Source organism: Hemiscyllium ocellatum, chromosome 6, assembly GCF_020745735.1.
Source record: "Hemiscyllium ocellatum isolate sHemOce1 chromosome 6, sHemOce1.pat.X.cur, whole genome shotgun sequence".
NCBI lineage: Eukaryota > Metazoa > Chordata > Chondrichthyes > Orectolobiformes > Hemiscylliidae > Hemiscyllium > Hemiscyllium ocellatum.
Window position 1 is genome coordinate 30,504,786 of NC_083406.1, and position 15,712 is coordinate 30,520,497.

At 37.9% G+C, this 15,712-nt stretch overlaps 1 protein-coding gene across 10 annotated transcripts in view; it reads right to left on the reverse strand.

The window, feature by feature from the left end:
• Positions 1–15,712, reverse strand: part of mycbp2 (MYC binding protein 2) — a 245,305-nt gene that overhangs the window by 46,185 nt on the left and 183,408 nt on the right. For all 10 annotated transcript variants that reach the window (XM_060825911.1, XM_060825914.1, XM_060825918.1 and 7 more), the window contains 5 exons: positions 12,624–14,264; positions 9,436–9,605; positions 8,346–8,590; positions 3,489–3,656; positions 3,215–3,372 (listed from right to left, as the gene is read on the reverse strand). In XM_060825911.1, coding sequence (XP_060681894.1) covers positions 3,215–3,372; positions 3,489–3,656; positions 8,346–8,590; positions 9,436–9,605; positions 12,624–14,264 — 2,382 coding nt within the window. The remainder of the gene's footprint in view (positions 1–3,214; positions 3,373–3,488; positions 3,657–8,345; positions 8,591–9,435; positions 9,606–12,623; positions 14,265–15,712) is intronic.

The window sequence follows — 15,712 nt, forward strand, 5'->3', positions numbered from 1 at the left end:
AAACATGATGCAAATTGTTCATCTGCTTTCGTTCCTACTAAGTGTACATGCAGAATCATGGAAACATTGTAACTGTGACAGCTTTTGATAGAGTTGCCCAACTGAGCTGAATCTATTAACAAAGACAGCATACTTAAACTACTAGACCTGTGCGCACAACACACTTCACATTCAACAACCAGATATATGAACAAATTAACGGAACACCCATGGGCTCACCGATCTCCGGACTGATAGCAGAAGCAGTTATGCAAAAGGTTAGAAAAAACAGCTTTACTGCAACTACAACCCAAACTATGGGTCAGATACGTGGACGACACCTTTGTAATCATTAAAAACACAGAAATAGAGAACATGCACCGGATCATCAACGCCACACTCACAGGAATCCGATTCACGAGAGAGGAAGAAAAGGACAACCAGCTCCCATTCCTGGACGTGATGGTACAAAGAACACCAAACAGAGAATTCACCACGAAGGTATACAGAAAAGCCACACACACAGACCAAGTCCTGAACTATGAAAGCAACCACCCCAACACACACAAACGAAGTTGCATCAGGACATTATTCAAAAGGGCCACAACACACTGCAGCACACCTGAACTACAAAAAGAGGAAGAAGAACACCTATACAAGGTATTCAACAAAAATGGATACCCGCGCAATTTCATCAACAGATGCCTCAGGGAAAGACAACGAAATGAGGACATGCCACAATCCAAAGGACTGGCCACACTCCCATACATCAGGAGCATTTCTGAACTGACAGCCAGACTGCTGCGACCACTAGGACTCTCAACAGCACACAAACCAACTGCCACTCTCAGACAACAACTTACCAGGACAAAGGATCCGATACCCAGCATGAGCAAAACCAACGTGGTTTACAAAATCCCACGCAAGGACTGCACAAAACACTACATAGAACAAACGGGAAGACAGCTAACAACCTGCATCCATGAACACCAACTGGCCACGAAACGACACGACCAGCTATCCCTAGTAGCCATACACTCAGATGACAAACAACATGAATTTGATTGGGACAACACCACCATTATAGGACAGGCCAAACAGAGAACAGCCAGGGAATTCCTAGAAGCATGGCACTCATCCAAGAATTCGATCAACAGACACATTGACCTAGACCCTATATACCGGCCACTGCAGCGGACAGCTACTGACAACCGGAAGCGGCAGATTCAAACCAGTATAAATGCCGGAGGAATCAGCACAGAAGCGCTTCACAGGAGGCTCCCAAGCACTGAAAATGTCACCTAGAAAGGGGATGAAACGTTTGCAAGAAAAACTCCCAGCTCGGCAAACAGAACTACAACATTAATCTGGATGGTTGGATTATTCTGACTTTTACATTTAAACGACATTGCAATTATTAAAAATTCCAATTTGTTGAATTTAATTTTAAAATAGCACAGGTGTGAAGAGTAAATTCTGCTTAAATCACATTAGAATGGTCTGAAACTGTTAAGCTTTACTGGAGACACAAGGCAAAGCATTCAAATTCTGTTAGGCTTCCAAATGTAAGAATGGCTCATCTTTTCTTCAGATGGAGCTGTGAAAGTGTGTCAGAAAGACACTAAAATAAATTCCAGGATTAAGGTTGAATAGCAACTTCAGAAGATGCGGGTAATGTAGGTTATGTAGAAAGGAGTGACAAACGGCCATTCAGTCCCTCGAGCTTGCTCTGCAATTCATGAAGAACTTGACTGATCTGACACCAACATCAAATCAGCATTAGAGCCCAATCTTAATAATCCTTCACCGTTTTGATTTAGCTATCCACCTCTGTTAAAAAGTATTCAAGGACTCTGCTTCCTTCACCTTTTCAAGAAGAGAGCTGCAAAGATTTTCAACCCGCAGAAAACAAAAATCTTGTCTGTGTTTTAAATGGGCAATCCCTGATTTTTAACAAGTGACCTCTCATTCTAGATTCTTCCATAAGAGGAAACATCCTCTCCACCTCCACTGTGTCAAGATCCCTCATGTTTGAATCAAGTCACTCATTGCTTTTCTAAACTGCAGTAGATACAAGCCCAACCTGTCCAATCTTTCTTCAGAAGACACCCCATTCATTTCTGGTATTCATCTGGTAAATAGGTTTTCAACCATTTCCAATGCATTCACATCCTTTCTTTAAAAAAAAAAGCACCAACTTGCTGCACATCAGATGTGGAACCCCAGTATCCTGGTATAATTAAAACACAATTTCCTTACTTCTGTTTTCAATTCCCTCTGTAATAAATGCCAATACATCCATTCGTTTTCGAATAAGTTACTATATCTGCAAACTAACCTTTGACAATTCACGCACTGGGATTACAGTGGCTATTTTCACATTACTACATCATAAGTAGTTTGATTAAGCCACTGGCAAAGAATTGATTGATAGTCTCATCTTTAAGATCAATAAAGTAGTTTTCCGTTGTATTCCTATTGAAGAGATTGCATTTAGTAGCACAGACTTTATTCCAATAGGTCAATGATTGGCACCCATTATTCATTCAACTTGTCCATTTAACCTAAGTGACTTTGCTCTGCAAGTTGATGGAAAGATAGAATGGAAAACTAAGGCAAGAAACTATTTATCAATACGAATTAAGAACTGAAATTAACAAAACAAAGACAGAGAAGGAAATGTAGTTAGTCAGTATATTCAATGTCAAATCAAGTACACAAAGAGGGGAAAAAGAAAAATTGCAAATTAAAACAACAGCATGAGACCTCACACCTACAGCAGTGTGATTGATGGACTGTAATTAACACACTGAACATCTTAAAGGATACTTAAGATTGAAACAGACACAATTTAGCACTCTATGGTCAGTTTAAATCATAGCAAGCAAATATAACAACTTCACATGTAAAGCAATGGTAGTCTATCAGCAAATTCCTATTTTTATGAAGTGAATAGTAGTGGTACATTTCTGAAAAGTTGTCAATCTGCCCTTACCTAAAGTTGCTGTAGCTTTGCATACTAAGCAAGGGAAGTGGTATTATTTTAACAGCAAATTTTGGATTGTTACGATTTTCAGATTCTGGATGCTTGCGTGTCTCTAAAACCCCTCTAAGAAATTAATAGCTGTTAATACTATTGCCTGGTCTAACTTGGTATTTTTGAGACTCAAAATATCAAAATGAAAATAAAAATATTGAAGAAAGAATAATCATTGTAACCAGAAAAACTTCTCACCAGCATCACCACTGTTAACTCTTCGCCTAGGAATAGCCTTCACACGGGCTGGTGAAGTAGAATGCTGCTTGTCATATTCTGATGCAACAACGGAGTATGATCTTTGGAAGACGCTACGTTTTGCTGTATCATTTTCCATTATTGGGCTTGTTTCAAGACTATAAAAATAGGCACAAAGCACCATTGCATAACGTAGTTAAGGAAGGAGCTATCAATTCTAATATTCATCTTTAATACCATGTTCCATCAATGAACAAATGTACAATGGAAGTACCTGGGAGGCATCGACTTCAGGTTAGTTTCAGGCTCATCAAATACATGAGGGCAGGCATCTGGAGTGACAGATATGTATGGCGCTGGAACCGAGGTGGAACGAAGGTATCTCATTTCATCTTGAAACAGATGATCATCATGGTAACCATGAAAGTTCTCTGAATGCTGTCTGTCAGGCAGAATTTCACAATTTTGAATCACATTTAAATTGTAGCAGTGAACGATTTTCACAAGGTATTGACTTTTCAAAATCTATATTTGCTAAACCAAATCACACAGGACTGAGGAAAGTTGTTTCAAGCTTAAAAATCATTGTGATTTAATGAATGAAACTCAATCTGAGAAATACCTTTATTTATGACGTATATTTTGGGGCAAAACAAAATAAAGTTAGAGTGTTATCGTGCATGAATTGAACAAGATCAATTTACAGGTACAGCAAGTAATTAGGAAAGCTAATAGAACGTTCAGAGCATTAAATGCAAATGTAGGGAAGTCAGGTTTCTGTTATACAGGGCACTGGTGAGACTGCACCCAGAAAACTGTACTGTACTGGTCTTCTTATTTAAGGTAGGACCTAAATACTTTAGGAGTAGTTCACAGAATGTTTAGTAGATTAATAACTGGAATGGGTAGGCTGTGTTGCGGAAAAAAAGGGTGGACAGGCTGGGTTTATATTTTAGTTTAGACATTAGATGAGTGAGAAGTGAACATTCAAGATCCAGAGAGGTCTTGAAAGAGTGGAGACAAAAAGGATACTTCCTTTACCTCAGATCTAGAATGAGGGCTAATTGTTTAAAAGTAAGGAATCAACTATTAAGACAGGTACAAGGAGAAATTATTTTTCTTGCAGACAGTAATGAGTCTTTGGAACTCTAATGCAATTTTGAATTGCCACCCAGTCAATCACATTAAAGAATTCCCACATCCAGGCAACTGTAAATAAAAAAACCTAAATGTCAAAATAATTGCCAGACAGTGGAAGCAATGTCTTTGAATATTTTTAAGGCAGAGATAGATAGATTTGTGATAAGCAAGGTATTAAATTGTTATTAGAAGTAGACAGGAATGTGGTGTAATCAGATCAGATCAGTCAATCTTGGAGCAGGCTGGATAGCTAGAGTTGCCTATTCCTGTTTCTAATTGATATGTTTGTATCTTTCGGAATGTTTCTTTAATTTGCTATTATAAGGTAAGAACCGTGCAGAAATTCTACAAACCCCATGTCAATCTTCCAAATTACTCAAACTGGTATGTTTGATGCACATCAGGGTTTTGTTAGTTCCAGATCCATCTCTCTTTGCTGCTGTCCCCCAATGTCAGCTTTACCAGAAAGCATGTCATATGTTCTTGCTCATCCAAGCTATATAATCTGTTATTTCAGCTAAAGCTACTTAATTTTTTTTAAGGACAAAGGTGGATCACAGAATCCCCTCAGTGTGGAAGGAGGCCACTCGGCCCATCAAGTCCATATTGACCCTCGAAAAAGAATACTCTCTCCGTGTCGTACTACATTTTCCCATGGCTAATCCCACTAGTCAGCACATGCCTGCGTGCTATGGGCAATTTAGTATAACCAATCCACCTAACCTGCACATCTTTAGACTGTGGGAGGACCAAGGAAACCCACACAGGCACAGCAAGAACATGCAGATTCCATACAGACAGTTGCCCTTACCTGGAATCGATCCTGGGTTCCTGGCACTGTGACTATAATATTACTCAGCATTTTAAGTGAAATTAAATTACTTTAGTTCAAGTGCTAACAGTCATTGCAGAATGGATCCTTGAAAGGGCAACGTGATGATAATGGGACACTGGCCTTGATTCTACCAGCATTCCCACACAAACTGTGAATCTCAGAATTCAATATTGAAGGGATCAGATCTTTCCTGAACAAGCAAAGTCATTATATTTACAAAAGAAATACTTGCACATAACTGATTTCCCAAGGCTTTCTTATTGACCAATTTAAAATAAACACTGGTGCTGATCTTGCCAGAAAAGTAACAGTAAATTTAATGAAGCACAATGTTATTGATCTAGAAATCAAACGTGTATTCAGGGAATTAAAAGATATATGAGGAATCTCCTTTTCCAGAACTCACTTGCCAATTTACACAACTCCACTGTCCACTTTAAGTAAATGGTATTATGTCGTGAATTCCTGTTGTTATTTTTAAAAGGACTTGGATATATGTGTATTAGTTATCCAAAAACCTCATGATGGAAAGTTACGGCTGGAACTTAACTGTACAAGCATTTCTTTAACATGGTTAATATGGAACATTGATGAACCTTTCCATACAAGAAAATGAAGGATTCAAATCATTCAATTATACTTGCACGCAATAAATTCAGACATTTTAGTGTTTTTTATCTTTACTTATCCAATATGCCTTTTGTTTACTCTGTCTCCGCTCAATCCATTTTCCACTTTCTTTTTCTATACTGAATTTCTCATTCATCAACTCTAAATAATCAGGTTTTGTCTCACTTTCTCATTCCTTAAATCCAATTGTCACTCCATAAAATGTGGGGCAAAATAAAGGCCATCATCACTGACCTTTAAAAACATTCACTGAGATCTCATGCCACTTGTGATATCAACATTAGCACTTGCTATACAATGATTTGTTTCCTGGGGATTCTGAGACAAGATGAAACAATGCTATGAAGCTGCCTAGTCAATCCCATTGGAGAATTCCCACATCTAGCCAACTTTTAAAAAAAATACTAATAATCAAAATATTTGCAGAGAGTAAACTAAAGATCGGGGAATTAACATGTAGATACAGAAGTTGAAAGGTCATTAACAAACTTGTTTAAAAATTTGGAAATCAACCAATTATTCATTATGTAAACATTTAATAATACTCCGTAAATCTAAATTTATTTTTTCAGGACTGGTCCTTCTGTTCAATAGCAGTTATTGCTCAGATCAATGGTAAAAAATTACACTTCAATTAAAGAATTGTTTTTCACAAGATTCTGACACAGTGACGAGAGCGTGGCAAAGAAGAGGTTCTTGTGAAATGAACTGTTCTGCCCTAATTCCTAGCTTTTGGGGGTGGGCCAGGATCTGTAGCACTTCACCACCTCAGGATTACTATCACAATTTGTGCTTCCCTAAATCCTGAAGTGCAGTCAGATTCGGAGGAATCATGACCGACAGTTCTGCCAATTACTCATCAAATAAATTTGCATAATTGGTGAAGGAGATGGGCTATTTTCCCTCACTGTTCATTAAGGTCCCAGATGCCACATTACTCTTGGATTATTAATCTACTCTTCCAGCAAGTTATGTTACAAATTCTTTGAGCTGACGGGTGCAGAAAACTCTATTTAAATGACGTATGCTGTTAGATGTCCTGCTCCTGTCCATTATTTAAGAATGATTGCAACATTTCACCAATACAATGCAGAATGACTTATTACACTGGCGTATTTTCATTTGTATGAAGATCAATCTGAAACATTAACTCTGTGACACTCCAGAAACCGCTGGACCTGTTTGGTGTGTCCAGCAGCTCTTGTTCTAATTTTAAATTTTCACTCTTATTAAGAAATATTAAAGTTACTTAAAAAGCTTAAGTTAAATGGATTTTTAGTATTTTAAGAGTTTATGTATGAGGGAAAGGCAGTACAACAAACTGGCTTATAAAAAAGTATTAATATAAAATTTGCATAAATTTCAGTGCCAAATGTTCCATTTTTAAGCAATAGTTTTGTAAATGTGAAAGGGTCACTCAGAAGTGGTACTGGAAGGGAGAAGGATTTTCGAGTCTTTCTGAGAACTTCCTGAGAAAAATGGAACAGTATCAATGATTAGTGTAATCATCACAATGAGTGGAGCAGTGGTGACTGGGGTTGGCTTTGAACAATTGATTATCTGTAGCCGGGGAGAGTTGTTTACATCAGAAAGTCACTGTATGCAAGGTAAAATGCATTAACATGTTGGGAATAGAAAATACAGTATAGGACTTGATCAGGTAGGGAAAAGAAAAAGACAGATAGCATTTGCTGCTCTGCCTTTTGTGACTAAGACCACATTATTTGGAAAATCTGACTAGATGAGGAGTTGGAATCAAAATTTGAGAAGGGGAAATCAAAAGTTCTATGATGCATGCAATGCAAAATATAAAAGGGCGATCCTTCCTACTCTTTTCACCTTCAATAAATTCTACTTCCTTCTTCCCAGCTCAACTATTTCAGGTTCAGTTTTGATGACTCAATAGTGGATGGTACTCACTGCCAGGACACCAACATGCCAAGTGAGTGAAGTGACTGAAGTGTACAGATACACCTGTTTGCAGCATACTGCAACAGGAGAAGGTTAAAGGCATAAAAATAATTTAAGAAACTAAGAGCAGCAAAAGACTTTATGTGGTATAGATGGACATCAGTTCACAAATTCTAAATGCATGGATATACAACAACCAGTCGGCATCCAGATAGACCCCGAAACCATAATGAATGAAAACCATTAATTTTTTTTCTGGTGATGGCTGAGGGATGGATACTTTTTCGTAAGGCTATCGCGTCTTTAACACAGAAGTCAACAGATACATATTATCTCAATTTAACAACATCCCAGACAACAATTTTACTTCAGTATTGTCCTGCAGTATGAAAATGGAATGCATACTTACACCTTGAACACAAAGTTGACTTAGGGACACAAAATGCTACCAACTAATCTGAACTTATAGTAAAGTTAGATCAAGTCATTTTGTATCACAAATGTTAACTTTGTTGCTATACCACTGTGCAAAAACAAATGACAATAATGCAACATTAGCCCATTTTTACTGAACAGAAACCATTGACACTGTTGACCAAATCTATTACACCATACCTTGCAAGCGTCTGTAGATAAAGGCATGGATATTTATTGGGCATATCATCAGAGATGCCTTCTTTCAAACTTGGAAGGTGTGAGTAAAAAGGTCTTGGGGTATGGTAACAAAGAATATTTGGTTCTGCTGCACTACTCAGCGACAGCAAAAACACGGCATTTGCTTTAATCACTTGATGAGCTTCCATAGAGGGCAGGGCTCTTGGGGTCTTCACTTGTACAGGCTTTTTTCTGGCTTGTTTAACCTGTAAAAGAAATATACTAACATTAATAGAATGCCATTCGACTAAGTTAAGAAAAATAGGGAACTCAAGTATTTTTCACAGAAATTCAAGACGATAAAAAAACTATTTGATATCAATTATCACATTTTGTGAATAGATTAATGAATGCAGATAGGAGTATTCTATTTATTTTAGTTCTGATCAGTTATCAGAGTAGCAATAAAATAATCCACATTTTACTTCTTAAAGCAAACTTTTCCAAGTAACTGAGGTTTCACAAGATGCATACTTTAAGTCAGATGACATGGCTCCTGGTATTATAAGGCAGAACACCAGCTATTGTTGTGGCAACTACTTTTATTGTGAAAACTAGCTTTCCTAAGGTGGACTTGGAAGCCTATGAAGTAAACAACATGGAATATTGAATGCCAAAGTATAGACAGATCCCCATATGATACACTCATGTAAGGCACTTTCACAAGTAATACAGGTTCAAAGATTCATAAAAATTGATAATGAAGCACTTGATTCGAAAAGTCACCTGTTGAGTACAATACTTCCTATATTAATGCTACCTAATGCGGAATGTATTTTGTGCACATTCATACATTTACCCAGAAACAGAATGCGAGCAAAATAAGAATGCTTGAAAATGTTAGGGTTACACATCTCACATCTATAACAAAATTCCTTACTAAAAAAGCTTGTGAACAATTTCTACCAACGAATAGTGACTAAATCTACTTCTGACACGAGCTCTTAAATCTGAAATAACACAGCGGGATGCAAGTCAGCAGTGTGCTGCTCAAATCACTTTTATAGGGCACAGAAGTTCATTTTAAATGTATGTCTAAAGGAAAATATACCTTTTCACGTGCTGCAGCTTGTTTCTCCCGGAGGTATTTTTCTCTGCAACGATCACATACAAGATACCAGGTGCTTCCTCCAACACCTCCATCACCACAGTTCCCTGCCCATCCACCACAGAAGTGACCAATGCTATTATAACCCTGTCCTCCAGCATAACGACCACAGCCTTTCGCAAACAAAGAGAGAACAAATTCTTATTACAGCTCAGAGATCTAACAAAATTAATTAACTTCATATTCGTTGGGTATCAAATTTACGAGCAACTGAACGATGTAGAATTAGGGATAATGACAAGGCAGATCACAACAGACATCAGCAGGATATATATTGGTGAAATGGATACAACATACAGCACGTCAAGTTTAAATGAGAGAAGCAGCAATATGAACTGTATGAATTTAAAGGAGTGTTGAGATAGAGCATCCTGAGCTTGTATGCACAGCAATCTGAGAGGGTGGCAGGATAAGTTGCAGAGCTGCTAAATGCAAACATATTGTGCATACAGAGCACTGAGTACATCAGCAGTAAAGTTAATTCGAGAAGAAAATCAAGGTTGACTCTCCAGTCAGTTCGAAGGGGATTCTGCACTGGATGAAGTGACATCATTTAGATGGGGCATTAAACCAAAGGCTCCACCTGCCTGGTCAGGTGATTGGAAAAGATTCTTTGGTACAATTTTGAGGAACAGGAGCTTTGTTGCTGGTGTCCTTGGTGATACTTACCCAAGTCAATAATACAAGTACAAATGACCTGGGCGTAAACCAATTTCTTTGTGCAGGAACCTTCAATGTATCATGAAATGCTTTGTTACAATGGTGACCACAAAATCAAAAATTTTTGTTTCGAAAACGTTGAGACATTCAGTGATGGTAAAAACAAAGATCCAGAATCTTTAATATATTGGTTAAGCATCATTTATAACATTAGGTTTTACGCTAATTTCTAAATATCAGAGCAGATAATCCAAGCCTCAAAAAAAGGTGCAGAGGAGATTGATTAAAATTATACTAGGATGAGAGGCTTTAATCTTGTAGTGACATCAGAGAAGCTGGGGATGGTGTGGAGGAATGTCACTGAATGTTTCAACATTTCCTCAGTTTATCAAGAACAGAGTAGAGCCAGAAGAAGCAAGTGCTACAAGGAACTGACATAAAGACAGATCCTTATTTATAAAAAGTACTTAGGGAGAAATACACCTGTACAACAAGCCAACAGATCAAGGTCCAGAGGGGAAATAAAAATCAATTCACAGGATGACTTAAGATTTGATCTTCAAGAGTGTGAAATATTTATAGTTACAAAAAAAAAACGAAAGGCAGGAACAGATATCACAGCTCAAGCACTTAGACAACATCTGCTCAAAAGATGGTTACTGCCAAAAAGACATCAGTTAGAATAGCAATGACAAAAGATAGATTCTCTAAATAAAGGGTTGCTTGGTATAATCATGAGTAGAGATTTTATGAAAAATGATCAAGACTCAGATTTGGAGTGTCACGTTCTACAGATCTGAAAGAAAGAGACCTTGAGAAAAGTAAATAGTCAGATTAAATGGTTGGGAAATGTGATTCTGAATGGGAATGCAGAAGGTCAGGTGGAGAGAACTCAAGAGCAATGAAGGCGGTCTCAGGATGGCAGGAAAGAAGGACCTTTAGTCAATGTCATCAAGAAACAGCAAAACTGGATTGGAAATATTTTAAGATGAGGAGTTTGGTGAAGGTGGTAATTGAAGGAATAGAGTAATGTGGACCAAAAGGAAGAAAGAGAATTAAAGAATGTTAGAAAACTTGAAATTGAAAAGGGAAGGCTCCCATGAGCAACTGCAGAGAAAAGTTCAGGACCAAAATGCACAGAGAAAAGAAGAAAAGCGCTTCCCCTTATCCAAATCATTTGGCATAGGCTTAATAGGCCAAAGGGCTTTCTTCTGTGCTGTATTATTCTATTATGCTAGACCAAGGGAGCTCTAGGTTAACTTTAAAAGAATTCAGTCTCCCAGCTAATCGCAAATGCAATATGATCACTATTAATGATTAACGTGTTGCAAGTTTAATAGAAAGGTAGGGAAGTTGCAATGATTCTTACTCTTATCTGCTTTTCCTACAATACTTATTCGTCTGTGAAAGTCAGATGAAAGCAAGATCAGGCTCAGCTGTGATGCCTCCTAATATGTTTGGCACTTAGATTCTTGTACTGATGAAGATGTGTGGAGACCATGATCAGTCCTTGAAACCAGCAAAGCTGAGGAACTAGAAGCCATACTAACCTGACCAGCTCATAGCATATTATATCTTAGCCTAACCAACGGTCAAAGAGGAAAATTACAATATAAAGTTGTAGATAGGGGCCTTTACAGTTAGTTCCTGACACTGGCAAATGACATAGCTGTGTGAATGCCAGCAATGGGGAGCATTGTAAGTTGGTGCAGAGGTGGTCCACAGGCTTCCTTAGGAGCCAGGGAGGCATCTCCTAGTCACTTACCTTGAAGAACCAGCAGTTAGATTCAACTGCTAGATTTTCTGCAGTTTAGACCTACCCGAGGCATATCACCACAATATAATTTTGGTTTATTAATTAGACCAATTAATTAGAGGCCTTTATGGGTGAGTAATTTCTCATTTTAAAAAGAGGCCAAACATGAGTTGTGTTGCCTCATCCTTATATTTTACACCCTGTTTTCATCCTCAACCTCCCCAAACATCTTGCACCTCTCAGCTGTTAATAGATGCCACCTGTACTCTCTGATTTTGGGAGTTACTGGAGGGCAGCCTGCTTGCATCTGTGAAATATTTGTCAGCGAGAATCAGAGAATACAGAAAGGTCAGAAATAAAAGCAGTTGGAAATAAGTAATACAACCATGAGCTCCCATTGACAGAAAGAAGTGGATTCTGTCTTAATATTATAAAAGTTCAATGATGAAGATGATAGTTACGCTGAATAAATGAGTTTTGAAATTTACAGCCAACTGCAAAGCTACAAAGATCAAAATCTGATTTTAAGTACTACCAATTTCAAAATTGATAACTGTTTGCCATTTTCACTCGTCTAAAATTCAGTGGGGTTTTTGAATTGAACTCAGCGACCAAGGTGCATATACATTTTGAAGACAAATAAAAGCAAACTCACTCGAGTTGTAGATACATATGATATTTTTAAACTGGATTAACCAACAAATAGTTTACTTACCTGGATGAACTTGTCTCATGTGATAGGTTACTGGATACTGATGAGATTCACCACACAGCTCACATATAGTGTCTTTCTCAGGGCCTCCCATTGCAAGTTGTGCCATTTCTCCAAAAAGATTTCCTCTGGGTCTTGCTTCTGCTTTGTCTTTTTTCTTCTTTTCTTTCTTACTCTTTTTGTTATCTTTTTCATTTTCTTTTTTCTTCAAGATGGCACTTGAACCAGGGCTAGGAAAGATCATATTCTGTGTGGCTGCTTTTATGGTTGCCATTGAGATATCCTCCCAGAAGGCAACAAGATGCTGCAAAGTAAGAGGCAACGGGGATCTATTCTTCATCGAATGATGGCTCATAGTTTCATAGCCCATTGAATCGGACTTTCCGTCTTCATTTTTTTCAGGCAGTGGGGGCTCTTTAAGCATTGAGAGCACCTTGTTTTTATTAATGCTGCCCATTTTTGATATGTCTGGACCATGTGGAGAAATATTGAACATATTTAAAGCAGATGATATTTCCAATGAATGCCTATTCTTTAATTTAGTCTCTCTTTCTTCAATACCTTGCTGGCTGTGAAGACTGCTTCTCATTGGCGCATACTCTTTACTGAGATCCGGATTGAATTTCAAGAAAGATGAACATGCCATTGCATCATGGACAACCCCTTCATGCCACAGGAAAGCTGCAAATACTGCACGAGCACATTCTGCAACAGACGGTGACATTGCTTGCTTTGGTGGTTCAGCAGAACAATTACTTTCATCCTTGAAAATGGCTCCCATTTTCTCCTTCTTGGGTCTAGTGTGTCTGCCAGTAATCTTCCGACTCATCTTAGGAGATGATCTAGTTTCCTGCTCTTCTTTGGGTGGGGCTTTTCCTATGCTGAAGTGGACTTTTGGAGAGGAGTCATCAGGATTCTGCATTTCAGCTATTTTTTCAGAAACTGCATCTGAATTACTGGTTGTTGTCAGTGTGCTAGATGTACAAATCGCAACTATTTCACTGTGAAGATTTTCTTGCACTACCTGAGGGGATGGCGTTCTGTTCTCGGTGTTGGCAGCAGTTTTTGCCTCCTTGGGGAGTAATTTTGGTCTAGGTGAAGTTGATCGACCTCGCAGAGGCTCCATCAGAGGAACTTTTTTCTTACGGACTGTATCAGGATCCAAAGTGTAGGAGTCAGATTTTGATCTCTCTCGTGGTGGATCCAATCTAATTTTTGTCGCCGTGTTGGCTTTATGAATTAAGTTTCGCTCATGAGGAGAAGATGGCCTTGGAGAACTGGGGCTCGATGGGCTGCCTTTCCCACATGATAACTTTTGTTTTGACAACACTGAACGTGATCCTGGTGTTGGTGACTCTGCCCTTAGTCCAGCAGTGATCTTCTCGTCTGTTTTTAGTGACTGTAACGTGTTATGATTTGGAGAAAGGGATCTACTATGAGAGTCTGATCTCAATTTGGCAGTGTCTGATTTAAGCATAAGGGATTCATTTGCAGACAAATTTTCTGCATTTTTTGTCTTTGTTTGCTCTGCAGCAGCCTTGTTGATCCGACCTTCAATTTTCTGCAATCGATTTTCAGTTTTGTGTTTGCACGACAAATCAAAGGCTCCAGATAGTCTTCCGGAAACAACACTTCCTTTCTCACCTGAAAATTATTTTGACAGAATTAATTAGTCATTCACTACTTTTATGTTTGAAACAAAAACAAAACAAGACACAATGTGCGCATATCTCTCCAAGCTACACACCAGCCTGACTTGGGTCAATATGGTTTTACCTTTTCTAGGACTGAGTCAACGTCCTGTGAATCCCTTCCTAACAGCATCATAAATGCATCTACCCCATGGACTATAGTGGTTTAAGGCGGCACACCATTTCCTTCCCAAAGGCAATTTAGAAAGGGTAATATGTAGTGCCCTAGACTCCCATGAGTGAATTTTTTTAAAAGTCCATGTCAATATAATTTCTGTTGTCCAGCTGCAAAAATAAATGAAATTCCAGGATTAAAAGTACCATATTTGAGGAATAAAGAGTAAAATTAACATACAGGTAATTTTCCTTCTGTCTTACAACAGTAATTGGTTTGCTTGAATAGGAAGCATCTCAGATCAAACTTCATAAAAGAAACTGCTTTTTTGGTTTAAGGCTCCATTAACAAAGACATATCAATAAGATGGGTATACAGCCACAGTTAACGTTATATGAAAATAAACAGGATTACTGCTACAAATGCTAAGCTAATGATTATGATAGTTGATTGACAGGGTCAAAATCACCACTGGTAAACTAAATTTTTATACTGCTACCCCCCCATATTTCCAAATGAACCAAACCACAAATGGCAGCTTGTTTTTTTTTTACAACGTTGTCCAGAAGACTTTGGATTGATCTGAACAACCATAAGATCAAATATTTTTAAAAACCATGAGGTGAACCTTGTCAACCACTTCTCCATCTCCATGCCTATCCTTGGGAGCAAACAGTAAATGGAAAGCACTGAGCTTCATTCAAAGTTTTACAACTAAAACCCATGGTCTACATAACTTTACATAAAAACACCAAACTGGTATGGTGCTGTTATTGTCTTATCCCCATTCAACAAGTTGAGTATAATATTGGTAAATAGGTCTAAAATTTGAAGTGCAGAGATACAGGAGTTTGCCATATTATTCTGAAGCCTTCAATACCTACTCAGCTCATTCAACAAACCATCATTGGTATGCCCAAATTAAACAAAAAATAATGAATACTTCTGTTCACAACTTCAAACAAAATTCTAAACCAAATCAATTTTTAAATCTCGAACTATACCCTCAAGAGTCTTCAGAATATTGTGAAAATATACCTTGGCTCTTCTACAAAATAGTGAAATACTTGGCTCGAGAGGTTTTAGAAGGGCAAGTGCATGAAACAGTAAATAATTCTGCATTTTAACATGCAAAACATTGGTAGAAATGCAAACAAAATGAAAAAAATACTTTCAACATGAACCCATAGGCAAGAGCAAAAGCACCACTATCATCCTCTGCTGGAGTCCAGCAGTCATATAATCAGTTGTTTTTTTAAAGTCACTACATGCATACCCACCCTTTG